Source organism: Neophocaena asiaeorientalis, unplaced genomic scaffold, assembly GCF_003031525.2.
Source record: "Neophocaena asiaeorientalis asiaeorientalis breed wild unplaced genomic scaffold, Neophocaena_asiaeorientalis_V1.1 scaffold680, whole genome shotgun sequence".
Classification (NCBI taxonomy): Eukaryota; Metazoa; Chordata; class Mammalia; order Artiodactyla; family Phocoenidae; genus Neophocaena; species Neophocaena asiaeorientalis.
In genome coordinates this window covers 934,546-959,065 of record NW_020171816.1, presented here as the reverse complement: position 1 = coordinate 959,065, position 24,520 = coordinate 934,546, and the positions used below count along the sequence as shown (strand labels likewise).

At 58.6% G+C, this 24,520-nt stretch overlaps 2 protein-coding genes across 2 annotated transcripts; both read right to left on the bottom strand.

Moving 5' to 3' along the window:
* Nucleotides 1-700: 700 nt before the first annotated feature.
* Nucleotides 701-11,565, bottom strand: USP19 (ubiquitin specific peptidase 19). Its single transcript, XM_024737701.1, has 27 exons — nt 11,400-11,565; nt 9,628-9,889; nt 9,329-9,364; nt 9,029-9,157; nt 8,809-8,942; nt 8,433-8,735; nt 8,100-8,316; nt 7,822-7,969; nt 7,686-7,766; nt 7,455-7,570; nt 7,132-7,352; nt 6,853-7,048; nt 6,641-6,774; nt 6,374-6,532; nt 6,179-6,289; nt 5,582-5,692; nt 5,396-5,497; nt 4,493-4,633; nt 4,279-4,397; nt 3,923-4,060; nt 3,497-3,810; nt 3,281-3,391; nt 2,976-3,192; nt 2,740-2,892; nt 2,478-2,638; nt 2,218-2,396; nt 701-1,211 (listed from the first exon to the last, which is right to left on the bottom strand). The coding sequence occupies exons 2-27, from the start codon at nt 9,752-9,754 to the stop codon at nt 984-986; spliced, it is 4,086 nt and encodes a 1,361-aa protein (XP_024593469.1). The 5' UTR covers nt 9,755-9,889; nt 11,400-11,565; the 3' UTR covers nt 701-983.
* Nucleotides 11,566-11,738: 173 nt separating this feature from the next.
* Nucleotides 11,739-23,435, bottom strand: LAMB2 (laminin subunit beta 2). The gene is made up of 33 exons (XM_024737515.1): nt 23,342-23,435; nt 23,164-23,249; nt 22,874-23,046; nt 22,649-22,784; nt 22,494-22,567; nt 21,899-22,087; nt 21,745-21,808; nt 21,305-21,507; nt 21,095-21,215; nt 20,570-20,758; nt 20,187-20,366; nt 19,953-20,065; nt 19,608-19,687; nt 19,386-19,518; nt 19,031-19,189; nt 18,826-18,953; nt 16,948-17,080; nt 16,569-16,761; nt 16,348-16,491; nt 15,870-16,101; nt 15,623-15,786; nt 15,318-15,542; nt 15,014-15,231; nt 14,814-14,910; nt 14,351-14,723; nt 14,067-14,251; nt 13,753-13,994; nt 13,325-13,673; nt 12,787-12,994; nt 12,568-12,709; nt 12,308-12,484; nt 12,057-12,216; nt 11,739-11,986 (listed from the first exon to the last, which is right to left on the bottom strand). Exons 2-33 carry the CDS (start codon nt 23,246-23,248, stop codon nt 11,850-11,852), a joined length of 5,406 nt encoding a protein of 1,801 aa, XP_024593283.1. The 5' UTR covers nt 23,249; nt 23,342-23,435; the 3' UTR covers nt 11,739-11,849.
* Nucleotides 23,436-24,520: the final 1,085 nt, after the last annotated feature.

The following is a 24,520-nucleotide window of genomic DNA, read 5'->3' as shown; positions in this document are numbered from 1 at the left end:
CCCCCCCCCCCCCCAGATGCTGGGAAGGGGAGGTAGTCACAGTACCTGATGTATTACAGTGACTAAGTCTGCTTATTTGTCATTTATTTTTAAAATATATTTAAACAGCAGCAATCACTTCCAAAATGCAAAAAAAAAAATTACAATTTTTAGAATAAAATTATAATGTTTATAATGCGAGTCAGAAAGAATTGAAGGTACAACTGAGAATCAAATCACGCAGCACTGGGCATGGCTAGAGAAGCCAAGGCCCACTGGCTGGGGGGGTCAAGTTGACAAGAGGTCCCAACCAGTGAGGTTTCCACCCTCAAATCATAGCCCCCCCCAACTCCCCATTGACGAAGCCAGTGTCCTCTAGGTTAGAGAAGGAGAAGCGTCAAAGAGCTGGCCCTCTGTGGGGGATCCCCCAAACCCAGTCCCCCCACCAGCCAGGGACCTGCTAATCGACCTCCTCCATGTTGCTGTAGGTGGGGGCTGGGCGGTCCACAGGGGGGGCGAAGCGTTCAGGGGCTGTCCGCGTGGGGGCCACGTCGGGGGCCTGGCCAGGGCCTAGTCCCTGCAACAGAATATGAGGACAGGGGTTGGGGGCTGCCCAGTATGCCGCCTGGCATCCCGGGGGTGCTGGCTTGGAGCCCTGGCACCCAAGGGAGGGCCCCAAGGCAGGCGCAGACAGCAGCGGCATTGAGACAGAGAGACGAGATCAGCCTGAACAGTCTCACTTTATTAACACTTTAAATACAGGAAGCTGCTTGGGCAGGGCTAAGCCCCAGGCCAAGGGTAGGAGCAGCAGGACAAACGGACAGACAGCTGGACGGGATACCCACCCTAAGATGCTCTGCCCCTGCAGGAGCCACAGTCCCCACCCTCTCCCCTCAGATGCACACACTGAGGCCCAAGCCCAGAGTTGGTCCCCACCACAGTGGCAGGCATGGCCTGGTGGGCAGGTAGGTAGGCCAGCTCACAGCAGCTGCCTACAGGCGAGCTCATTTCCAGGGACTCTGGGATACCAGAGGATAGAACACGTTGAGCACGAGGGCCATCAAAGCTGCCACGGTGCCCAGAACAAAGTATCGGAGACAGCCCTCGTCTGGTGTGGTAGGGCCACGTGGCGGGGGGCCCACCCAGTCCTGGGGCCCCCAGGGACCCAGGGGCGCAGGCCCCTCGGGTACCGACTCCTCCTCGGCCTCCAGCTCCTGCCAAATCCGGGAAGCCTACGGCGTGCGGAAACGGCCATCAGCACCCAGGGCGGGGGTGAGGGGGTAGGGGGACCCAGTGTCCCCAAGACCCCTGGCCATGACAGTCCCGCCCAACGTAACCGGTGCTAGCCCCGTACATCCCAGGTCAAGTGGCAGAGTGGTGGACAGGCAGGAGCCAAGTGGGCCATTCGCAGGGTTGTCTAGATGGAGAGCACCACAGTGGGCGAATCTTGATGGCATTTTGGCCTCAAGATGCTCCCCTATCGACATGCAACTTCCCCACAGGGGTTGGGTGGGGGTGGGAGTGAGGGTTAGCTGGTCAGTTTTTTAGCCCAGGCTTCCCACAGAGGAGACTGGCTCATGGAGGACAGAGCTGCCAACCCCAGAGTCATCTCCTGGCTCCCGCCCACCTACATCCAGATCCTGATCACTGTATGAGTCTGAGCATAGCGGGCTCAAGGGAGGAGAGGACAGCAAGGAGACAAGTCCAGAAAAGAGTTTTGGATGTGCCCACCAACCAGGCCTATGGCATCCCATGTCAGTAAGAGAGACAGAAGATCCTGAAGACACAGTGGGGACAAAAGCTCACCTCAGAGAGGGTGACGGCCACATTGGCTATGGCCTGCTGGATAGGCCCTGTCCTGAGTGCACATCAGAACACAGGGATGATCACAAGTGAGGGTCTGTGGGCTAGCATGTGGGGAGTGTGCAGAGGGAAAGTTGGGAGGTGTCAGGTACAGTCGGTTCACACCACTGTACCCAGTGAAATTTGGAGCAGCTACTTGGCCTGTAGCCTATGCACACACCAATGGCAGCGTGTTGCTGTGTGTGTACCTCTGTAAGTGTCCCTGCAGCCTAGGAATCGCTCTGGCTAAGGCTTTGATGTAAGGGAACCCTGTCTGTGACTCTTAAAAATCTGAAGGTTCCAGGGGCCTAGGGCTGTAGGAGAGGAAGCTGTGCCCTACCCCCACCCATCTGTGAGTTGGGCCCCACTAGCCTGAGCAGCCTCCCCATGCCTCACCTGGCTGGCAGCAGACTCAGCTGCAGGGCCTAGGTCTGGGTGGTGTTCAGAGTGACCTGCCCGGGGGGGCCTCTCCACAGGAGAGTTCCGCCGGCGGTAGAAGAGTACATAGGCATAACGCGTCACGACCTGGCTCTCGTCTACCGTTGTCACCGTGCTGTCATCAAACAAGCGCCAGCCTATGGCAAGGTGGGAAGAGTGTGAACATACCCTGCACCAACACCCCTACCATCTATCCTGCTGGCTGTGTGTGCCCTCACCCACGTCGCTGCGCTGGCTGCTGCGATCATTGGGCAGACGTGCACAGGCAGTGTAGTGGCCACCGATCATGCCTCCATAGTGGTTGATGACAGCGTACAGGTCATAGCTGGGCAGCTGCTCCTCTTTCTGACCGATACAGAACTTGCTCAGGTCCAGGTTCCTGTGGTACCAGCCAGAGAGAGGTGAGACAGTCAACAAGTGCCCTGGATGCCGACCTTGGCCCCCATGCCCTGACCACAGTCACGAGAGCCCACTGCTCACCGAACAGGGAACTCCACCAAGTCATTGATCTTGTCACGCCAGATGAAACTGCGAAAGGAGAACCGCTTGAGCTGCACGATGAGCACATTCGGCAGGCGCCACAACAACAGCTGCTTGGAGGCCTCGCGGTGTTGTTTGCACTGCGGGCAGTACCTGACAGGGGACAGAGGCGGAGTCAAGACCAACAGACCTCCACTCCACTCTTCCCCACTACCTGCCTGCTGCCCTGTCCTCACCAAGCCTCCTCAGGTGCCAGCACCTCAGGCCGCGTAAAGAGGTTCAGACACTGGTCCAGAGTGAAGTGGCCAGCACGGGCAGCCTCACCAGCAGAGCCTGGATCCTCAGCACATTCCAGCTCCTTGGAGGCTACCAACACAAACTCCTGCAGGCGCTCATTGTTCCGCCAGACTAGAGCCAGGCTGCAGTCATCACCCAGCTCTAGTGGGGTATCTCCTGGAAACAGGCAGGGAAGGGAATCATGCAGCTGTGGAGAGCAGCCAGCCCAACCCATGCCAGGGGTCCCTCCCACGGCCTAAGACACCTTTGTCCTCTAGCCGCTGCTCTCGGTTGGATGCATCAATTCTATAGATAAAGAACTGGGGTGTGTGGGAATTCATGGCTTCACTTGGGTGTTGGTACCCGGGCACAGCAGCTGTGAAAGAACATGATAATCAGAGCTTTCCTGTCTACCAGAGCCTAAATAAGCTTCCTCCAACCTCCCCTACCCCAGCTCCAGAGCCTTTCACCAGACTTTTACCTTCAGGCCGGGACACCCTCTCACCAGCAGGCAAGGAGCCAATTTCAATGGGCCCACTGGCCAGCATCTCAGAAGAAACTCCACTGGTGCTGGGCACAGGGCCCCGATCAGGGGATGCCCAGGCCCGGGGGACCCCTGTGTCCCCCTCAGCCACAGGGGTCACCATCTGGAGCTCCGGTGGCTGAACAGGGTCCCTGTCATTGTCCCCAGCCTCCAGGGAGCTAGTGGACAGCAGTGTGTTGCAGCCAGGGCCCTGGGACTCCAAGGCCATGCGGCCAGGCTGGAAGGGTGGCTGGAACACACTCACAGAGTACCTGGTAACAGGCAGCAAAAGCAAGTAAGAATCCAGACCAACGCGTCCGGCACCTCTGCACTCCACCCCCACGCCCCACCTACCCCACCTTAATCCAACCACTGGGCACTTACCGGGCATATCCCTCTAGCAGCTGAGCAAGACGGGCATACGTGAGGCGTGAGGCAGGTACACTGACCAGGAAGGGGTAGCCAATGTTCTCAGGGCGGCAGAGGCCCTTATGGTCAGGCCAATGGGTTTTTTGACAGAGCCTGGAGAGAAGGAGGAGGTAAGACTAGGGCCTTAGCCACACCTCTACGCTAGGGCTAGACCAAGGAACTGGGTATGCCAGCCCTGCCTCCCCCAGGGTCTGGTAGAGTGGGGTGGCAGGTAGAGGGCTTAAAATATATGTGCCTTTATGTGGAGAAGAGGTAGGGCAGCAAGTGGAAGGTGGAGAGGAGGGACGGGGGGAGACCACGGGAGTCCTCACTGGTTGCAGTAGCCCACGCGGTAGCAACGGGTACAGCGCTTCAGCTTCTCATCCTCTGACTGCTGCTTCCGCTGGCAGGCTGCACACTTGGAGATGGGGATGCTGGGCACCTGGGGGCGCTAGGGTGGGTCGTTTGCCTCAGTGAGGCCAGAGCAGGCAGGAACGCCCCCCTCCCCCATCAGGGCCCTGTGCCATCAGGTTGGCCCCCACTCACCTGCTGCACCTCTAGCACCACCACCCGCTCCTTAGCCAACTCTGGGGATAGGAGCTCGAAGCAGAGAAGTGTGTCGGAAGGTGACACAGTGTCCAGTGAGTGGGAGGGCAAAAACACACGGTGGAAGCGATTCTTAATCACCTGAGGACAGAGAACACACAGATCCTATGTGAGGACAAGCGCTTTCCGTGGCCCTGCCACAAAGCACAAGATGAAGATATGACCTTGATCTTGGGTCAATGCGGGCAGGGTTGGGGATTGTGGCCCAAAAGAAGTATATGCCTCTGCTGGCCCCAGCCTCAGTGCCCAATGGAATAAGGAGCCTGGTGCCTCACAGAGCATGAAAAGACCAGGACTGGGGCAGGTATCAACCATACCAGCTCTCCACACCAAGGGCCTCTACCCAGCTGTCAACCAGTGGGCCCTGTTGAGACTGCACCATGGTTACTATGAAGGGGCCGCATTCAAGGAGGCATCTCCCTACCTCTACCCCCGAGGTAAAGGACACTACCAGGCAGCAGGCTAGGAACCTTTGGGGAAAACCGGCACACAGATCTGGGAAAACAGGAGGGAGAAGCAGAATGGATGGAGAACGTCTATAGCTGGTGGATGGCTAGTCCTGCAGCTCAAGCTCCTTGTCTGAAGAAGGAAGAGCAGCTGGGGGCCAACAACAAAAGGGGGAATAAATCCAGATGATGGCTGGGAACTGAGAACACCTCAGTTACATAGACCAAATGCCTGGTTTCAACCATGTCTCAACCAATAGCACCCCACCTGTCTTTGTGCAGTCACATGCACGTTTGTGTGTACACATACAGATGCTAATGATCGTACAACGTATCTGCGCGCTGCAAACACAGACATGTGTCCATGCGCGTAAGAGCCTTGGAAAGACAGACACACCTCAGCCAGACGCAGGTTCTCAGGCTTCACGTGGACACTCTGAGACAGGGAGTCCAACACTTCACTTGCACTGGAGTTCTCCTTGCTGATGCTCACCAGAAACTGTGGTGACAAGAGTACAGAGTCCATGGTGGGAGGTAGGCCAGGGTCTCTGCGAAAGCCCAGCAATACGGGCTTACTTCTCACCTTGACGGGCTTGCTGTGGGGCTCCCGGGCAAAATAGAAGATGGGGAGAACCTTTTGCTTCTGTGGCAAGGGCACCGGCAGGTACAGGAACGGGTCAAAAGTGATGGAGACCTGCAAATGTACAGTTGCCACTGGGTGGCCACAGAGGGGGTGGGGGGCAGGATGCTTGTGCCCTGAGAGCCCAATCCACGCCCTTGGATGGCTCTCAGGGTCTCACAGCCAACCAGCAAATTCTCAGGCTTGACAACACTAGATGGACGAGGAGAACCATTAGGAGAGAACAATCCCTCTTTCTGGTAGTTGAGGCCTTCCTCAGCCAAGCCGCTTTAACCATCTGTCTCTCATTTGCACACCTTGTGCCTTTCCAATCTTACCCATCCCCACCCCACCTTACATCACCCAAACATCACTTTTACCTCAGTCAGGAAGCCTACCAAGCCTGACCTCTGCAGCCCACACAGAGCCTAAGGCCTCCCCCTCACCTTCTTTGCCCAAATCTTGCCCTGCAACACCTAAAGATGCACATGCCTCTGACCCCATTCTGACCAGGCTAGCTAGGACAAGCTGGGGGTGTCTTTCTAGGAGAATCCGTCACACCTTTGCACACACGGGGCACACCAGCTTCGACTTGTACTGTCCCTGAAATAAGTCCACGATGAAAGAGTCATTCCTCATCTTGTGCCGCTGCCAGGCTTCCTCAGCTACCACCTGAGGAGCAGAGTGGTGAGAACCGAGGAGACCTGGGGACAGGGACGTGCATGAGACATGCCCACCTCCGCCCCCAACTCTGACCTCATCAGGTCGCCCATCTGAGTCCACAGTCTCCGTGTAGGGCTTATTCTGAATACGGTTCAAGTCCTCATGCAGCCCATCCAGCAGGAAAGCCATGAACTCCTGGGCATCGTGCTGTGCATAGCCTGTGAACTGGCTGGCCTTGCTCGCCACAATGGCCTGGAAGCAGGGGCAAGATGTGAGCATGGAGCCCCAGCACCTACAATGCACCCAGCTGGCTAGCCCTTCCCACCCTCTCCAGCCAAGGTAGGAGTGGCCACAGATCACCTTCAACTTGGAGGGCTGGAAGGCATGGTGGGTTCCCTTCCACAGCGCCCGGAGCAGCACAGCAAAGCCGATGGCCAGACGCCCACCAGTCCCCAGTGGGTTGTTGTAGTTGATCTCGGCCTCAAAGGAGCGGTCTAGGGACAGCAACCAAGGAGAGGTGTGAGCAGGGGAAGATATCCCCCATCCCCGGGGCTCTAAGCCCCCGTTCTCACCGTGGAAGAAGTCCCGCAGCTCCCGAGTATTGGACAGAGACTGGATGACGCTGTTCATGAAACAGGTGTTGCCTAGATTGACAAGGCCAGTGAAGCCCGGCAGACACACCTTCTTCTCTTCCTCCTCCTCTTCCTCCACGCTGTCTCCACTCACCGGGCTGTGGGGCATTGGAGGCACCATACATGTGGGCTTGGGCTGTGGGAGCAAGAGGGGCATGAGAGAGCAGCCCTGGGTCTCTCCAGCCTTCATCCTTGGCCCTCCCCACCAAGGATTCTCACCGACGCCAGGTGTGGCTCTGGCTTTGGGGCTACATGCTCCATGGGGGTGCGGGCTGCCACACCATCTAGGCCTGTGTCCTCAGATCGAGCCTTGGGTTTCTCCTTCTCCACAGCCCGGGCTTCCTCCTGGCCTGTCAGGGGGTGGGGGGTACCTCCCGGTGGGGTTGAATCCAGAGGGGTTGGACCTGTCGGCACGGCTACCTTTGCACCACCCACTGCACCTTAAAAAGGGGGAATGGTGGGGCTGGTGGTTAGCAGCATGTGGCATGGGGTGGGGGTCTGGGTCATGAGGACTGGGCAATGAAGGGAGCTCGTGTGCAGACCTCGTGCAGCTGGGGCCTCCAGACCCCCCCAGCGCTGACTCTGCCGCTTGTGGAGGCAGATGTCGATGCGAGAGGCCGTGAAGCAGAAGGTGCACTGCTCTGGCTCGATCAGGTTCCTGCAGGAAGAGGCTAAACTCAGAAACTTAGGTGGAGGGGATGCAGGGCTAGATGGGCCAGGGGGATGGAGCCCAGGGTGGGACTTGCACAGTGGCGGGGCCGGGTACCACCCACCTGAGCTTCACCTGCCAACGGAAGATGGTGTGGGGCCCACAGCCCGGGTGCAGTCTCAGGAAGTTTCCGTCCCTGTAGAGGCAGAGCAGGGGCAGAGGGCAGGAGAAGAGGCAGGAGAAAGAACGTGAGATGCACTAAGATAAGCGTGAAGTCCTGCTCGCGGAAAAGCACTCGAGATGTGTCCCTGCAGATTTCCTTCACGTACACGTGCACCACCACTGAGTCCGGCCCCTTCTCATACGAGTCATTCTTGACAAATGCCAGGTTCACCATGGCCTTGGGCTCTATGTTGAGACCACATCTCAGCACCACCCAGGACAGGTTCCAGCCTGTTCCTACTCTACTTCCTACCCACCCACCAACCTTGCAACCCAAACTAGAGCTCTGCCTGCCCACCCCCAGCCCCACCTTTACCATCCACCAAGGCTGTAGCATCTGCTGCCACTGCCATCTCCTCTTTGGAACGATCATCTTTCTCAGAGTCTCTGCTCCGGGCCATGACTGGGGACACTGGGTCATTCCTGGGGGCTACTGCCTTCTTTCCTGTCAAAAGTGCTAGATTCTCCTCTGAGCCCAGGAGGCAGGTCTGGGGGTTCAGTGGTGGTACACGGAGCTGTTCCTCAGCCTCAGCCTGTTCATGGCGAGATTGTGGGCAGGATCAGCCCTGGGTCTGGCAGGCGGCCCCCCACTGCAGTCCACACCCTTCCCCCTCACCTCCCAACTCCCAAGCAGGCAACCCACTCTCACCTGGGTGGCCGGCTCAGCCAGGAATTGGGGGGCATCACCCCGGGGTCCAGGGTCATCTCTGGACCCTTCCCCCTCCGGCCCTCTGTGGAGATGCACAGCCCTTTTGGCACTGGGCCCTGCTTGGGCCCCAGGGCCAGCCCCTGCGCCTACCTCACCACGGCCCTGGGCCCGCTTCTGGTTCCGGGCCTCCTGCTTAGCCCGGCGGGGCTCAGGGCCTGGCTCCAGGGCAACAGGAGACAGCTCCTGCCCATTCTCCTGGCACCGCAGCCCTGGCACCAACTCCTGGGTCCCAAGAGGTTTCTTCTGCCAAAGATACAGCAGTCAGGCCCTGTTAACTACACTGAGTATCCCTACCCTACTCTGCTCTGGAACTTACCAGGAGAGAGGGCCACGTGAGCAGAGGCACCTTCTTGGGCAGTGACAGCTGCAGGAGGCCACCTTTGCGAGCCTGCACTTTGGTGCAAGAACTTTCTATCTCAGCATAGAAAACACCACCCCACTGCCGACCACCTGGCAACAGAGTGGGAGGAGTGAGCTGAGGTAGGGGATATCAAAGGATTCAAGTATACTGCTGGGCTCAAAGCAGATGGACATACCTGGAAGCCGCACCACACAGTCTGTGTCTGTGAAGGCAGCATCTACCTCCTCCAGCCGCAGGGGACCGGCTCCCACACGCAGCTTGACAAACACCTCATCAGCACTCTGCCTCCAATCAAGCAACAACTCTACAGAGGGAGTGTCAAAAAGATTGTGAAAGTCTCCATGAAATTTTGATGGGAGTAAGCAGGTACCAGACACCCAGCCCTAATGCAACTGCTCTAGATAAGGGCTATATCCCCAGTGCCCCCTCCTCTCCCCAAGCACTCTATCATCCAAAAGGCTTATTCATTACTCACCGTCTTTGGTCGGCTCCTCCCGAGTGAATGCTGACCCTGACAACAAAGGAAAGAACAGGGAAAGGATGATGGACAGGCAGCCTCCAAGACTGTAACATCCCACCAAACACCATCTTTAGGACTTCAGCCAAGTACCCCAACTTCAAAACTGAGGCTCTACCCAGCCTGCCATTGGTCCTTCTCTCAGCATCAGACCAGGATGGAAGGAACAGCAAAAAAGTCATCTCCCAATCCCCAATCTGTATGCTCAACAGGAAGGGAGGAGGGGAAGGCCACAAGCACTCCGGGAATGCCACTACCACCTCTCCTAGGATCTCCATCCTTGTTCTCCTGGTTTGCTCGATCCTTCTGCTTCTTCTTACTGGTGGCCTCCTCCAGTCCTGGGGGCCCTCTCCTTGGGCCTGTGGTGCTGGCCCCGCCAGACATCTTGAGCCGCTTGGGTGACAGCCAGAGTGCCCCGGGGTCGGCAACGGTGTCTGGGTCAGGGCTACGGCGCTTTCTTCCTGGCCCAGCTATCTTGGCAACTCTTTGTGGACAAATTCTCCAGCAAGGAACTGACAGCTTAATGAGAAGGGGACAAGTGATCACTACCAAGGCCCAAAATTTGCTCCTTGGTTACACCCAGGGCTCAGCAACCTGGGACACTTCTAAGCCTATGGAGAAATATCTCTCTACTACCTGATGTAGCCCTAGACTACTCAAGACTATTCCTAAGGCACAATAAATAATGCAAGTAGAACCAACCACTTCTGGCTGAGCCTCCTAGATGCCTGCCATACAGACCCACAAAGAGAGAAGCCTCACTGAGGAGGTGTCAGGTCAAGGCAGCCATGGCCTGGGACCAGGCTCCTCCAATCTGGAGAGGAGCCATAGCTCCAGCCCACAGGGCTGGCACACTGAGCAGGGTGCTCACTTTTCCTTCACTCTCACTGGCTGCTTAGTCACCACCCGAGAAGTAGGAGGAAGGCAAGAAAGGAGGAGACAGACAATTAAACAGCAGGAGGACCAGGCTCTGTGGCTGAAAACAGGCCCAGCCCAGGTGCTACCACTGCCCAGGCATCATCTTGAGGTTAAGGAGCCCCACCTGCCACCTGCCAGTTCCCGCCCTCCTCTGAACCTGCTTCTGTGCACTGCTTGGTTTTTGTTTTTGTTTTCTTACATCTGGAGAGATTCCCCTCTCCAGCTGCTCTCCTATGCAAAGAGGGGCCTGCAAAAGCTAAGGTGAAAAGGGTATTCAGATGTCACATTTCCCTTTCAGCAGCATCTCTGCCTCAGGGTGGGCATGCAGTCTGAGACTGAAACAGGCATTATCCCTTTCCTTCCCATGTCCACCCCCTCATCAGCTCTTAGCCAGTTTCCCACAGACCCACCAGTGGATTCTGGGCTGTTTCTCCATCCAAGATAAAGTTCTCAAAATTGAGATAAGGGTGGGGATGAACAAACCATGGATCCAGGACCCCTGGCAGGCTCAAGCATGGCCTGAGACAGTAGTAGGACAGATAGTGATTAGTCTGTGTTCCCCAGAGTGTGAGTGTGTGGGAGTGGGGAGCGGAGGTTTGGCGGGGGACGGGGGGATTCTTCTACGGGTCAGATGTGGGACTGGTGGGCTGGATCTTCAGTGACGACAGGTCCAGAATCGAGGGGTGGACATCTGCTACCTCTTTGCTCCCAGGCCCCAGCTGAAGGTCGCGTCCCTACCCTCTCCTCCTGGGACGTTGAGGAAGGAAAGGGGCTGCCTAGAGCCCCAAGGTGGCCTAATACGGCCGCGCGGGGTTACTGACCACAGACCAGCGCCCCTGCCGGGCTGCGACCCAGCTCCAGCCTCCGAACCCTGGGCCCGCCACCACCTCCTCCAGGAAGCCGCCCTCGCTCGCCGCCAGCCCTCTTCGAGACGGCAGGCCGGCCACAGGCTTTAGTGTAACGGCCCCGCCTGCATCAGTGGGCCCGGCACGCCGCAGGGCTCGAGGGGCGGAGACTGGTACGGCCCGTGACCTTGAACAGGTCGCCCTAGGCCCGCGTCTCGGCCTCCCCGCTCCGGCGAGACAGGCCAGCAGCGGCCAGCCCCACTCACCGAGCTAGGCCGCTGCAGCCAGCCCTCTTCGGGCCCTGGCAACCCGCTCTCGATTCCGGTTCCGGCGTCAGGTCGGTTCCGGTTCCGGCGCGCCCCTCCCCCGTCCCGGCGCCGCCGCCACCACGGCCTCAGCTGCTTGTTTTGTTTCCACTTCCAGCTACGGCCGCGGGTGCCTGAACGCAGAGCTGGTGACGCACTTCCGGCGGGAGCAGCTCCGGGGCGGGCCGAACGGAGGAGGCGGGGCTCCGGTGCTTTGGCCTCGGTGGGGCCCTGCTGGTCGCAGCTTCTAGGTTCCGCCCAGAGACTCCGCCCTCCCCAAATCAGAGTCGGTCACACAGCGGGGATTCACACTGGTTTATTGGGGGCCTTGCCAGGCTGGGGACTATTCCATGCACAGGCAGTAATAAGTGCGGGGCGAGGCTGGGGACTGGGGTAGGCCTCGGGTAAGGGTCACTGGCAGGTGTTGTAGATCTGGACCTGCAAGTTGATGGCTTGAAGCACACTGCGCATCCTGGCCTCCAGCCCGTCCAGCTGAGCCGCTTTGCCCTCCAGCGCCCGCTCGTTCTCCTCATAAGTGCCTTCCAGCTCTAGGAGAGACAGGTCTCAGATGAAGGGTCCTTCTCCCAGAGTCCCACATCTCTGGCGTCCCATCCTCACCTTGCAGCCGCTGCAGCTTGTCTTGAGCAGCCTGCAACAAGCCGCGAGCCTCATCCCGCAGTTGTTCTGCCCGTGCCTGTGCAGCCAGCACACCCTGGGCCTTGCGCTCGGCCAGGGCCCTCACTGTCTGGTACTGGTCACCTAGTGGGCCCTTCAGCAGCTGCAGACATACAGGTCCGGGGCAGGGTGGTGGCCCAGTGGAGGCCCAGCCTCTACCCCCACCCCTTCCAACTGGCTCTGCCTCAACCCACCTGTTCAGCTTCCCGGGCACGACCCTGGGCACTGCCAGCTGTTTCTTCAGCGCTAGAGGCTGCCAAGCTATTCCCTGCTCGCTTCAATTTCAGAGCCTCCAGGAGACCATCCAATTGCTGAGCCCGCTCACCTGCAGAGCTCAATGCCTTCTCTGTATCTGCCATCCTCTCCTGCACCTGCCACGGGTGGGCCTAGGGTTAAACAGGTTTATGCAGCATGCTCACAACCTTGCCCCACTGATGTCCCAGGGAGACCACACCTGGTGCAGGGTCTGCTTTGTGTCCTGTGTGTCAACCACTGCCCCCTGGATGGCACCCTGAGCAGCACCCTGTGCCCGCTGGGCCTCCTCCAGCGCTGCCTGTACTGTCTCTGCCTTCTGTTTCTCACCCTCAGCCTGGCTCCTGGAGAAGAGAGGGAATTAGGACTTGCAAGTATCAGAACTAGGGGTCAAGGATGGGGTCCAAGGCTGGGGTCAGACCGTGCCCGCTGTGCATCCTTCAGTAGCTGCTCTGCCCGATGCACGTCTCCCACAGTACGCGCCAGGATCGTGTCCACATCTGCCAGGCTCCGGACCCGCTCTGCAATCTCGCCCGCCAAGTGCCGGATCTGCTCAGGTGACGCTGGGATGGAGAGCTCTAGCACCCGTGTGGCCACCAACTCAATGCTGTCAGGATCAGCCCCCTCCTCTATGGGGACACAGGCAAGGGCTTAAGGACACAGATTCCCCAGCACGGGCATGGGGACACAGTCTTGGGGTATGGACTCAGGGACCACACATGGGGTATGGATTTGCTAATAGGCATAAGGATGTAACCACAATGACAGGGACTATACATGGGACATAGATGCAGGGTCGTGGACTTGGGGACTACATATGGGCACGGGCTCAGGGTCCAGACACCCTGAGCCCTTGACCATCTGTGGTCACAAACACAGGTACAGTGCAGGCCCTGACCCAAGTATGAACACAGACATGGGGGAAACACCACATGGCCTGGGCCACAAGGGAGGCTCACGGCTGAGGAAGTCCTTCACACTCTGGATAAGTTCCCGCAGTTCCTGGTTGGCCTGTTCCACCTGTCCCCTGGAAGCATTAGCCTTGTCCAGGGCTGCCTGGGCCCGCTGCTGTGCCTCGCCTGCCTGCCGACGGGTCTCAGCTACCTGGCTGAGGATGCCACCACCTTCTGCCAATGCCCGCTGCAGTTCTGCCTGTGTGTGGCGGGCCCGACCCAGCGCCAGATCCGCCATGGCTGCTGCCCCACTGCAGCTGAGGCCCCCACAACGGGGCTGCCCATCCTCGTCCCGACAGCCAGCACCCCCGCAAGGGCTCGTAGCACAGGGTGCATCTCCCGGGGACCCACACACCTGCCAGGCACAGAACAAGTCAGGGTCTGGGGGAAGGAACAGCCACACCCATATGTCCCACCCGACACTTGTGCCTCACCAGTTCATTTATGCCTGTCAGGCTCAGGGCATGGGTACGGGCAGAGAGCTCGCCCAGTGCCTGCTGGTTGGCCATGTGCTTGTGGTTGAAGTCCTTCTTTCGGGCACCCATCAGCACCTCTGTCCGGTGCCGTGTGCCTGCTGAGTTGCTCACAGGGCTGGGCACTGTCAGGGCTGACATGTTGGCACGACGTTCTGCCTCTGCAGACAGGCTGTGGGCATGGCGGATGCTGTCATAGGCACCTAAGTCAGGCAGAGGCAGCAGTCAGCTGAAGATCAACCCTGATCCACCCGCCTAGTTGACCAACAACTCACCCAGGAAGTTTGAATGCTTGAGCAGGTCCAGATGCTGGTCAAGCTGCCGCAGTGTGAGATTAAGTGCAAGCCCGTCTCGCTCTAGACTGCTTAGTGCATGGTTGGCATTGAAATTCTTGTCCTGCACATCTGTGAGCTCTGCTTCCAGCTGGGTCAGGTGCTCAGTGGCCTCCCCAATTTCACGCCTGCATGGGGTGATGAGGAGATATTATTTATAGAGACTTCAGCACTAATGCATCGGGCCTCTGCCCCATCCCACCATGTATCCTCAGGCCCGTCCGCACCGCAACTCCTCTGTGGCCTCCACGAGCTGTGCAGTGGAGGCAGCTGAGGCGTTACGGGCACCGACAATCCCCTGCACAGTGCCCAGCTTCTCCTGCATGTGCCAGAAGCTGCTCTCAAAGGCACCCAGCACACCCGTCTGCTGCAGCTCCTGCGCCCACTGCTCCAGGCGCCGTGTACGAGCAGCCAGGTCCTGTACCACACGGTCCCAGTCCCCGAAGCATGCGTGGCAGGGGTGGCAGGCAGGAAAGACGCCCGAGAAGCCACGGGCACACTGGTCACAGCGCACACCAGACATGCCCAGGCGGCAGCTGCAGTGACCTGTGGAACGGTGACACTGAGGTGTGTCTATCCCACGAGGGTCACAATCACAGGCTGCAGGAAAAGGGAAGACCACAGAGTTAGGGCGCCAGTGGGGCATCCTTGGAAGTCCCCCATCCACCCTGGCCCCACGAGCCCCCTTACCACGGCACTGCAACCCAGGGTCTCCCCAGTGGAGCTCCTGGCACTCAGAACAGGTTCGCCCACCGAAGCCAGCACGGCAGTGGCACTGTCCTGTGAACTAGAGTGGGAACAGGTCAGAGGTCAGTCAGAGGCTGAACCCTCAAGACGTGAGGCAGGCAGCTGGCCCCATCTCCCCAGGGATCCACAGGAAGGTCCCATACCTCATTGCAGGTGGGGCCTCTGGCTCGGCTTGGGTGGCAGGCACAGGGCTGGCAGCCATGGCCACTGGTAAGGTTCCAGAAGTTGGGGGCACAGCGGTCACAGCTAGGGCCCTGGACATTGGGGAGGCATGGGCACTGCCCACTGCTTGGGTCACAGTTGCACCGGTCAGTGGATGGGCACTGCTGGGGATCTGTGCCCAGCAGGTTGCAGGTGCAGCCTATGCCAGCCAAGATGAGCACACTGGTTAAGGAGAGCTGGAGCAGGGAGCCCCACCTCAGCCACCCCCTCCATACCCACACTCACGGTGACAGCTCTGTCGGGCAGCCTGCCCATGGAAGCCAGGCTTGCAGTGGGCACAGCGCGGCCCCTCTGTGTGGTGTAAGCAGCGCAGGCATTGCCCCGAGTGGGAGTCACAGGCATCAGGGTCCGTGGGGTCAATGTTACCACTGCATTCGCATGGTTGGCACTGGCCGCCTGGCCTTGATGGGTCCCCAAAGTGCCCAGGGGCACAAGCTTCGCACCGCAGCCCTGCCCACGGTCGGGGGAAGGCGTGAGTGCTCAGCCCAGCTGCCCTACCCTGATCCCACGCCTGCACCTTACCCACTCACCTGTGTAGCCTGCCCTGCAGTGGCACACGATCTGCTGGGAGTACCCATCCCGATGGCAAGAAGTAGCAAAGTGCCGCCGGCTCCCGGGGCCTTCAGGGCAGGGACAGGGCCGGCACTGGCCCCCATATGGCAGCCGTGGGTCTCCGTGGAAGCCAGCAATGCACCTGCAGGGAGAAGGAGGAAGAGCTGTGTCATCCCTGAGCAGCCCGCCCACCCACCAGCTCACTCATAGCTGCTTCAGGCTCACCTTTCACAGTGCTCACCCCCTGTGTGGTCACGGCATCCCAGGCAAGCGCCTGTGTGGGGGTCACATTCGTCTGCATGCCCGTTGCAGACACACGGCCGGCAGTTAGGGAATCCCCACTGGCCACGCTGGCAGCGGTCGCAGCGAAGCCCAAATGCACCAGTTTGGCAGGGGCATTGCCCATTGGTTGCTTCACACAGGCCGCTGAGTGCCCCCTCAGGGCTGCACTGGCAGGCTGGGGGCAAGGCAGAGGCTAAGCCAGGGAGAGGGTTTGAGGGGAGTTTGGGTGAGGTCACGGTAGAAGGTCAGGGAATGGAAGAGAACTGCAAGTGACCAGGGCTGAGAGTATGGGGTCCAAAGCAGAGTTGGAAAAAGGAAGAAGCAGAGCCAGAGGAAGGAGGGAGAACAGTAGTGGCAGCGGGGCAGAGGTGGGGGCGGTGTGTGGAGAGAAGAACAGGAGAGACAAAGGGGCAGGTGATACCTTGACAGCCTGTGGGGCCAAAGCCATAGTAGCCAGGGGCACAGAGGTCACAGCGACGCCCAACCACTGCATGTTTGCACAGGCACTGACCACCATGGGGGTTGCACTCAGAGCTCAGTGAGCCCTGGGGGTCACACTGACAGGCTGTGGGGAGAGGGGACAGGGCAGGTCAAGCTGAGCCCACACACCTCCACCCCACCAGCCAAACCACAGGCACTCACGCAGGGCTCCGTTGTAGACCAGTGTGGACAGGCTGATGAGGAGGGGGGCGCAGGCCTCAGAGGGAAGGGTCTTGCTGGGCACCAGACCCTCCTCGTGGCAGCGGTAGTGTTCAAAGGTGGCACGGCGCTCCAGAGAAGCCGCATCACCCCCACTAAACATCTCCAGCACCAGGACACGGGGCAGCAGCACCAGCTTAAGAGATGAGCAAGGAAGAATGAAGTTCAGACCCAGGACCATGTTGGAACTGCCAGGACACTAAGCTTAGCACTGCCACAGACCTGCCTCTTCTGTCACAGACCCCTTCTATACAGTCACCACTACAGGACCCATCCCACAGGCCCTGCCATCTTGGTTGGTGTGGGAGAGGGAACTATTCACCGAGTCAATGAGTAGGCTGGGTCCAGAATAGGGGGCCTCAGGCTGGGCACCTCCTCCTGTTCGCACCAGCTTGAGATGCAGCTTGTAGGAGATGCCAGGCTCAAGGCAGACAGGTCTGGGAAACACCATGTACCTGAGGTAGGCGAGGACAGGTATGGGGTCACCCAGGGTTCCCGTATCAATCATCTTGGGCCTCCCCACCCCACACACAGCAACCAAATCATTGGCCAAGAAAGATACTAGGGCTGGGCCAGGCCAAAAACAGCTGGACAGCCTGACAGAGAATCTCTACAGAAAATTCCCATAAATGTGCCTTCACTGGGATCATCACCTGTGCAGACAGTCTTACTGAGAACACTCCATACAGCCTTGCAACCCCAGAGCATTTCCCTGGCACAAATGCTTGCCAATTTTCCCTCAATGCCCTTTTTATGCTTCCTCCAACCTCGACCTCCAGCCTCCAGTCACGGCTCCTCTTCACCAAGACTGCATCACCTCCCCTCACCCCAGGTCATTCCCATCAGCCTGAAAACCCATGCTAGGATTCTTTTATCCCCCCTGAAAAAAATCTTTGCTCAAGATTCGAGTCTCCCCCTGGCTGCTGCTTTGTCTTTGCTCTCCTGACCAACAAACCCCTAAAATTTAACTGTAGTCACTGCCTCCACTGTCTAGCCTCCCACTCCAGGGGAGCTTTTGCCCCCTCCAGCATGCCATAGAGTCAGCCTGTCCCAAGGTCACCAGTGACCTCCATTTAGCCAAACCCAGCGGCCACTCCTCTATTCTTATCTGCTCCAGCATCCAGCAGCATGCAGTGAGGTCAGTGCGCCTTCCTTCCTGAGACGCTCTTCTCTTGGCTTCTGGGACCTTGTGCAGACTCCTGATTTCTCCCCATCCCCCAGCTACTCCCTCTCTACTGGGCTCTAACACTAGAGTACCCCAAAGCTTGGTTCTGCTCCTCCTTCCTTTCTCTGGTCATTTAATCTAGATCCACCTCTTTAGGGACAAGTCCCAAATTTACATCTCCAACCTGAGCCCTCCAGTAATTCCAGACACAGAAGTCCAACCACCCACTGGCCTTGTCCCCCATGTCTAAGCATCTCAGAACTGCTCCTTCCTATGTCTCCATCTCAGCGAAGAACACATGCCATCCAGATGCCCAAGCCCCAAACCCTAGAGTCACCTTTCCACTTTTTCTCCCTTTCCTAAGCCATCAGCTCTGCCAATGGAACCCTCTGGAAACTTCCTTTTCTCGCCACCTCAACTGCTACACCTGTGTCCAGCCCACTGTCACTTAGCTAACTCAATAGCTGCCAGCAGATCTCCCAGCTTCCACCTTGGCCCTTTAGGTCTATTCTCCTCTCAGAAACTAGGGGAATCTTTGCTAAACATAAGTCACAGTTGGCAAAATGTCTATAATGGGTACAGCCAGGTTCATTATGCTATTCTCTGTTTCTATGTATTTTTATTTTTACATGATAAAAAGTTAAAAAAAAAGTGATGAAAAAAGATACATGAAACAAATACTACCCAAAATATAATAAAGCCTTAGTCAGACCAGTTACATCCCCACTCAGAGTACTCTGACACCCTCCCTTCCCCCCAAGGGCACTACCTATCCTGACAATCAATGGGCTCCCCTTATTTCCTGCCTTGGCCTCTGGAACTTAGACCCCTGAAGGAGCAGGTCTTGTTCTGTCTACTTCCTTCCTCTGACCAGTGCCACGCCCAGCAGCAGCTGGCAAACAGTACGCAGGAGGAGGAGGCACTTGAAGGAAGGAACAGATGAATGAGCCGGGGGGTCTTCCAAGTGCCCTGCAGGGAGCTTAGGGCTGACCCACAACCCCCCACAGTTGTAGGTGCTACCATTAGTGTCCTCACCTGGTGCCTGGTTGCAGAGTCCCTGGGATGTGGTCATCCTTGGGCAGCACGTGCCCACATGGGCTGTGGGCAGATACAGGCCCTGGGCGCTGCACAGTCAGTTCCATCTCTGCCCATTGCTCAGGTACCTAGGGGAATGGGGTGATGGATGAGATGCTCCCACACCCAGAGGGTCAGCTCTGGGTTAGGTGTCACAAGGTCTGACCTGGGGCTCCAAGCGCAGTAGCAGGTCATAGTCCATGGCTCTTGGTACAGAGGCCACCAGGAACTCCAGTGCCTGGCCTTCCCGCAGCCTAACAAAGCCTGGGCCAGTCCAAGATGGAATCCCCCCAGGGGTCACCAGGCGTGCCACCACATCAGGTACCTGGGAAGCAATGAGGCTGGGGGTGTGGGCTCAGGCAAGGCACTGCCTCTTTTGCCACAGCCTGTCCCCAAACCCCAGCTCTCTAGTTGAGGCCCTGCCCGAGGCAGACACCCTCCCTACACCAGGCACCACCCATAACCCTGTCTCTCCAGCCATAGTATCACCCATGCCCTGTCCTTCAACAGTGCCCCCCTACCTGCCCCCGAGCTTCCTCAGCCTCCCAAGTTAGGTGGTCAAGGAAGGGTCGGAAGTAACCAGGCTGCACCTGCTCACAGCGTCGCCCCACCATGTTCTGGCGGCAGTGGCACTGACCTGTGGCCTCGTTGCACCTGGGGAACACATGGTTACTCAAGAAGGATCCCCTTTCCCGCCCAGGATTTTTTCCCACCCCTCCCAGGGCCCCTTATACAGTACTCACTGGGGTTCCAGGGCACCACCGACATCACAGTCACACGGACGGCAGCCAAGTAGGTCGTGGCTCAGGCCCCAGTGGCCAGGCTTGGGGAGAAGAGGTTGCTGAGGGCCAGAAATAGACCCCCCTCTCTGCCCAACAGGGAATCTAATGATGGCTCTCAGCCTCTACCACCCCTTGGGGAAAGCATGGCCCCCCGACCACTGGCTCCCACGCTTGGCCTCCCAGACCTGAGGCCTCTCAACCAGGATCGGACCCAAAGCCCTCAGCGCCCACCCAGTGGGGCAGGGACACCACTCCCATCCCTATCCTCTGAGGATAAGTGCAGAACTCCAGCCCCTCCAGTCGCACCAGGCAGCGGTTGCAGCCACGTCCAGTCACTAAACGCTTGCAGAAACAGGCTCCACTGTTGCGGTCACAAGGGGTGCCCCCTGGCACTGTGCCCCGTGTATCACACTGACATTCTGTGGAGAAGGAGACCCATCAGCACTTTGGGGAGCTGGGGCAGTGCTCGTGTCCAGTTGGGTCCAGAGTAAGAGCTCAAGGGTTAAGGTCAGCACAGGAGTTAGGACAGGAAGCACATACGCTGGCAGCCTAGAGGGTCACTGGCACTGAGCCCAAAGAAGCCATCACGGCACTGTTGGCAGCGAGAGCCCACCACATTTTCTTTGCAGCGACACTGGCCCGAGACCAGCCCCAGTACAGGATCATCATGGGGATCACAGCGACCACCGTCTTGGGAACCCATGGGGTCACAGTCACAGGCTGAGAGCACAAAGAAGTGCAGGGTTACCCTTATGCCAACTAGCCCAGCACCAGTCATCTCTCAAGCCCCCACCCTAGATTCCCAGTCTGGCTCCACCCTCCATCCCCCCACCCCAAATCCCTGCAACCTGCACAGCAGTCTGGCACTTCAGCTCATACCCCAGGATCAGCCTTCCCTCTCCCATGTCCAATTCCAGCCTTACAGCGACACACAGCTGGGTCTCGCAGGTCCTTGGTTGGGTCATGGTAGAAGAAGGGTCGGCAGAGCTCACACTGGCGCCCAGCTGTGTTGTGCTGACACCCATCACACACACCTCCACTCACGTTGCCAGATGCCAGATATATGGCCATGTCGAAGTGGCAGCTGTAGGTATGCCCATGGCACTCACACTCTTGGGAGCGGGGGGAGAAGAGCAGGGCAAAGGCACTTGAGGGACCATGTCCTGAGGGTAAGGGGTTTAGGGGCCCCCAATGCCACCTTAGGTCCCTGCCACAGGCCAGAATTTGTGGGTGGGGGTTCAGGGACTTTAAGCCTTCAGCATCATACTGGGCCCCTAACCAGAGCAGACTGTGGCAGAGGGTTGAGGGAGTCCCCAGGGGCATTAAGATCAGGATACCCTTCAGGCACAGCCTAGGTGTTAGGGGCTTAACCAACCAGCTCTAGGTTCTGCCCAGGGCACAGCCAGGCCACAGAGTCCTGGGGCTATGAGGGCCAGGGTCTCACTTACTCCTGCAGGCATGACTATGGCCGTCCTCAGCCGGATGCCAGGGCAGATCATGATAGAAATCCTGACACTGCTCACAGTTGAAGCCACGAGTGTTGTGTTTGCAGATGCAGGCCCCATGAACCTAGCAGGGTGGGTAGGCAAGTGGTCAGCACTGTCCAGCCATGCCTGCCCCTGCCCCCAGCCCTACTCCAGCCAGTTGAAGACCCTCACCATGCCCTCAGCATGGGCTGGTGCCCCTGGGGCGGGTGCACACTGTGAGGCGTGTCCATAGCAGAAGCAGTTGCCACGCACAACCAGCTCGTACAGGGCATAATAGTACTTCTCGCGGATCTCCCGCCGTGGGTCAAGCAGGTTGTCCCCGAGCGTGTGTAGCCGTGTCAGGTTCACCCGTAGATTGGTGATCTTTAGCAGGTCTAAGTGGGGGAAAGGGGTTGGGGGCCAGCTGTCCAGGCAGGCTCTTGCTGCTCCATGCCCACCCAGGAGCTGAAGCTGCCAAGGTCACCTTGGGAGACCTCCTGTCTACAGCTATATGAGCTAAATTGGACTTGGCACCTGCCCTAGGAAGCACCCAGAATAGCTACTGAGGCCCCAGATAGTCATCACCAGCCGGACGCTGGGACTGCACCAGCCTCAAAGAATGGAACACTCACTCTGGATCCATGGGCTATAGGGGTCTGGAATAGGGATTGCAGGGTCCAGCACACGATAGATGACCTGGAAGGGCATAGAGTCATTAGAGACACTGGACCTGCCTCATGCCCGTCGTGCCCCCCTTCTGCCCCAAGCCCAGATCCCAGCCCTCACCTCGCCTTCAGTGGATGGCTCAATCTCTGAATAGCGTGACTCACAGACTACGTCATCCCAGTGCCGTGGGGGAGCCAGTGGGACTCCTGGGAAGTCAGCCCCACAGTCATAGGAGAAATATCTGTACACGTGCCAGGTGCGTCCAAAGTCTGCTGAGCGCTCCACCAGCATGGCAGCAGGGCGAAACGTCTGGGTGGGGAGCATGGCTGATCAGCGGGCACTAGGACCCAAGTTCAGCCCAGGCCCATCAAGAGCCCTGCCCAGCTGGGGCCTGCCCTCAAGCAGCTCACAGACAGGTGGAGGTGACCAGGGGGAAGCCAAGCAAGGATCAGGAAGGGAAGCCACCTCTAGTGGGGAGACTCAGCGGTCATGGGGCCCAGGGAGGCAGCACCTGACCCAGCCTGGGATTGAGGCAGCGTGTACAAAGGCCTGGAGGGGGCAGGCAACAGAAGGTGTGGGAGGTGAAAGAGCCTCCCATCCAGCCAGGGCACAGCATATGAGCACAGGGAGGCTGGGCTGAAGAGCTGGGACTCTGTTCAGGGGCAATGGGGAGCCAAGCAGGGTGCTTCAAGCAGGCTCCCAGACACGCGGGCACCTTGAAGGTCATAATGAGGTGCGTGAAATGGAACTCAGCCTCCAAGTCCAGCTGGATGGTGACCACGGGGACACCTGGGGCAGGAGTCGGAGGTCAGGGACTTGAGGCTACTTGGTGGACAGCCCTGCTCACCCATACCTCACCCACAGCCTCACCATTCTCTGACTGCCACCAGGCTGCCCGGCGCTGTGGTGCGAAGCTGGTAACTACATTCTGGATGCGATGGCTGTTTGGGTTGTCTCTAGCAGAGAAGGGGCGCCGGGAGTCACACAGGAAGCATTTCTTCTCGTCCTGGGTCGGGTCAGGGTCAGGATCAGCGTTAGTACCTCAGCCAGTGGGCACCACCCTGACTCAGCCCCCCACCTCAACTCCAACCACACCTGCAGGTGACTGACGATGCAGTAGGGCTGGGGCCCATGCAAGCCACAGGTGGATGAGGCGGTCAGTCTGTCAGCACGGCCCACCAGCAGGTCCCCTGTGGCGGGGTAGCAGCTTCCCCGAGAACAGCCTGGCACATCCGGGGCCAGGGCCTGGGCTAGGGCGGTGGCCGGCACTGGAAACAGGGGGTCAGCTGGTTCTGCTGCACTCCCACCCCATAGCCCCAGAGCCAGCTACCCCAGGACCCACCATCACATCCCGCAACCCCCAGGCCTTCACCAGGCCCTCTCACCGCTCAGCAGCAGGCCCAGTAGAAGCTGCCAGGGCCCAGGCTGTCCCCGCAGGTCCCTCCCTTGTTCCCCTGCGGCCCGTTCCATCCTGAAGAAGAGAGGAATCAGGATGAGGGGGGATGAGAGGTCTGGGGCCCATGCCCATCTATCCCCTCCCTTGGGGTCCCGTGTTGACTCTGCCTGTGTGGGTCCTTGGCCGATTCCCCACTCGGTCCTCTGTCTGTCCGGCGGTCCTTCCACTAGCTCGGAGTCCGGCGACTTTGAGCAAAGTTGGGAAGTACGGCAGGAAGCAAAGCACGGAGCGGATCTCGGGCAGGAGCACAACATCATGCAGAAACCCCCACCTCTCTGAAAACGACCCTCACTCTAGAAACTAGACACAGGCTGGCTCACCTGCAAATCTTTATTGTGCCCCCATGCCCAGGTCTGCACAGAGCCAGGGGAACACAGGGTTTGGGGTCCTTAGGCCACTATAGTGAGGGGACGCACCAAGCAGGGGCTATGGCATAAACAAAGAAGAGGAGTCTGATCTTTGAGACCTCAAGTGGCCCATGGAAACTAGCCTTTGTCTCCAGTGTCGTTGGTGCTGTGGAAGTCACCATCAATTAGGCTTTTCAGTCCCAGGGCTCCAGCATCAGTGGGGAGGTGGAAGGGTGCACTCAGGGTGTCAAGCTCCCCTATTCAGGGATGTGGGATGGACAGCCTGGCCGGAAGGACAGGACAACATACGGGTAGCGGGGAGATGGAGAAAGGCCATCTCCTGCCCGGGGTCTCCGCTTCCCCCAATCACAACAACAAGTAGGCATGAGAAGAGCTCAGTTTCCCACTATGAAAATGAGTGCTGGTCACTGACAACAGACCAGAGCAGTAGCAAGCAAATCCAGATCTTATGGCTCTTCATCCACTCCGGGCCTTCTGGCCCACCGAGAGCTTCTGAGCCCGGGCTTGGAATGCGTGCTGCCCAGAGCCCATGCCCCACCCAGGCCCCTGGGACTGCGGTAGGGACCACGGATTCTGGGGGTCTGTAGGGCCCTGTCGGGGTGGCTTTGAGCTGCCACAGCTGCGCCCACTGCCTGGGGTCAGGTGGAGAGTACCCCAGAGGTGTAGGCCCAGGGGAGAAAGCTGGGATTCTTCAGGGGAATCATTAGGCTTCACAGGGAGAGTCTGGGCAGGGGGGGCAGTCAATCTGCTGGACTTGAAGAGTTGCTGGGAGTCGCACCAGTTATGTGGAGGAGGGGTCTCCAGACACCCGGGGGGTCATGTAGTCAATCTGAGGGGCTCAGGGATATTAGAGGGGGCTCAGAATTGGAGCTCACTCAGAGATAAGGATCTATCAGGATCTCAGGGGCACTTGATGGT

Bases quoted from the DNA above. Each gene is read 5' to 3' on its own strand.
- USP19 (XM_024737701.1), bottom strand. From the start codon at position 9,754: ATGTCTGGCGGGGCCAGCACCACAGGCCCAAGGAGAGGGCCCCCAGGA. The intron at 8,943-9,028 runs GTATGTCCATCT...CTCTGTTGCCAG, and splicing joins CTGTGTGGTGCGGCTTCCAG to GTGGTCGGCAGTGGGGTGGT. The intron at 7,571-7,685 runs GTGGGTGGTACC...CTCTTCCTGCAG, and splicing joins CGTTGGCAGGTGAAGCTCAG to GAACCTGATCGAGCCAGAGC.
- LAMB2 (XM_024737515.1), bottom strand. From the start codon at position 23,248: ATGGAACGGGCCGCAGGGGAACAAGGGAGGGACCTGCGGGGACAGCCT. The intron at 22,088-22,493 runs GTGCCCGCGTGT...CTCCCCACCCAG, and splicing joins ACCTCATTATGACCTTCAAG to ACGTTTCGCCCTGCTGCCAT. The intron at 13,995-14,066 runs GTGAGTTGTTGG...TGCCTGACTTAG, and splicing joins CAAGCATTCAAACTTCCTGG to GTGCCTATGACAGCATCCGC.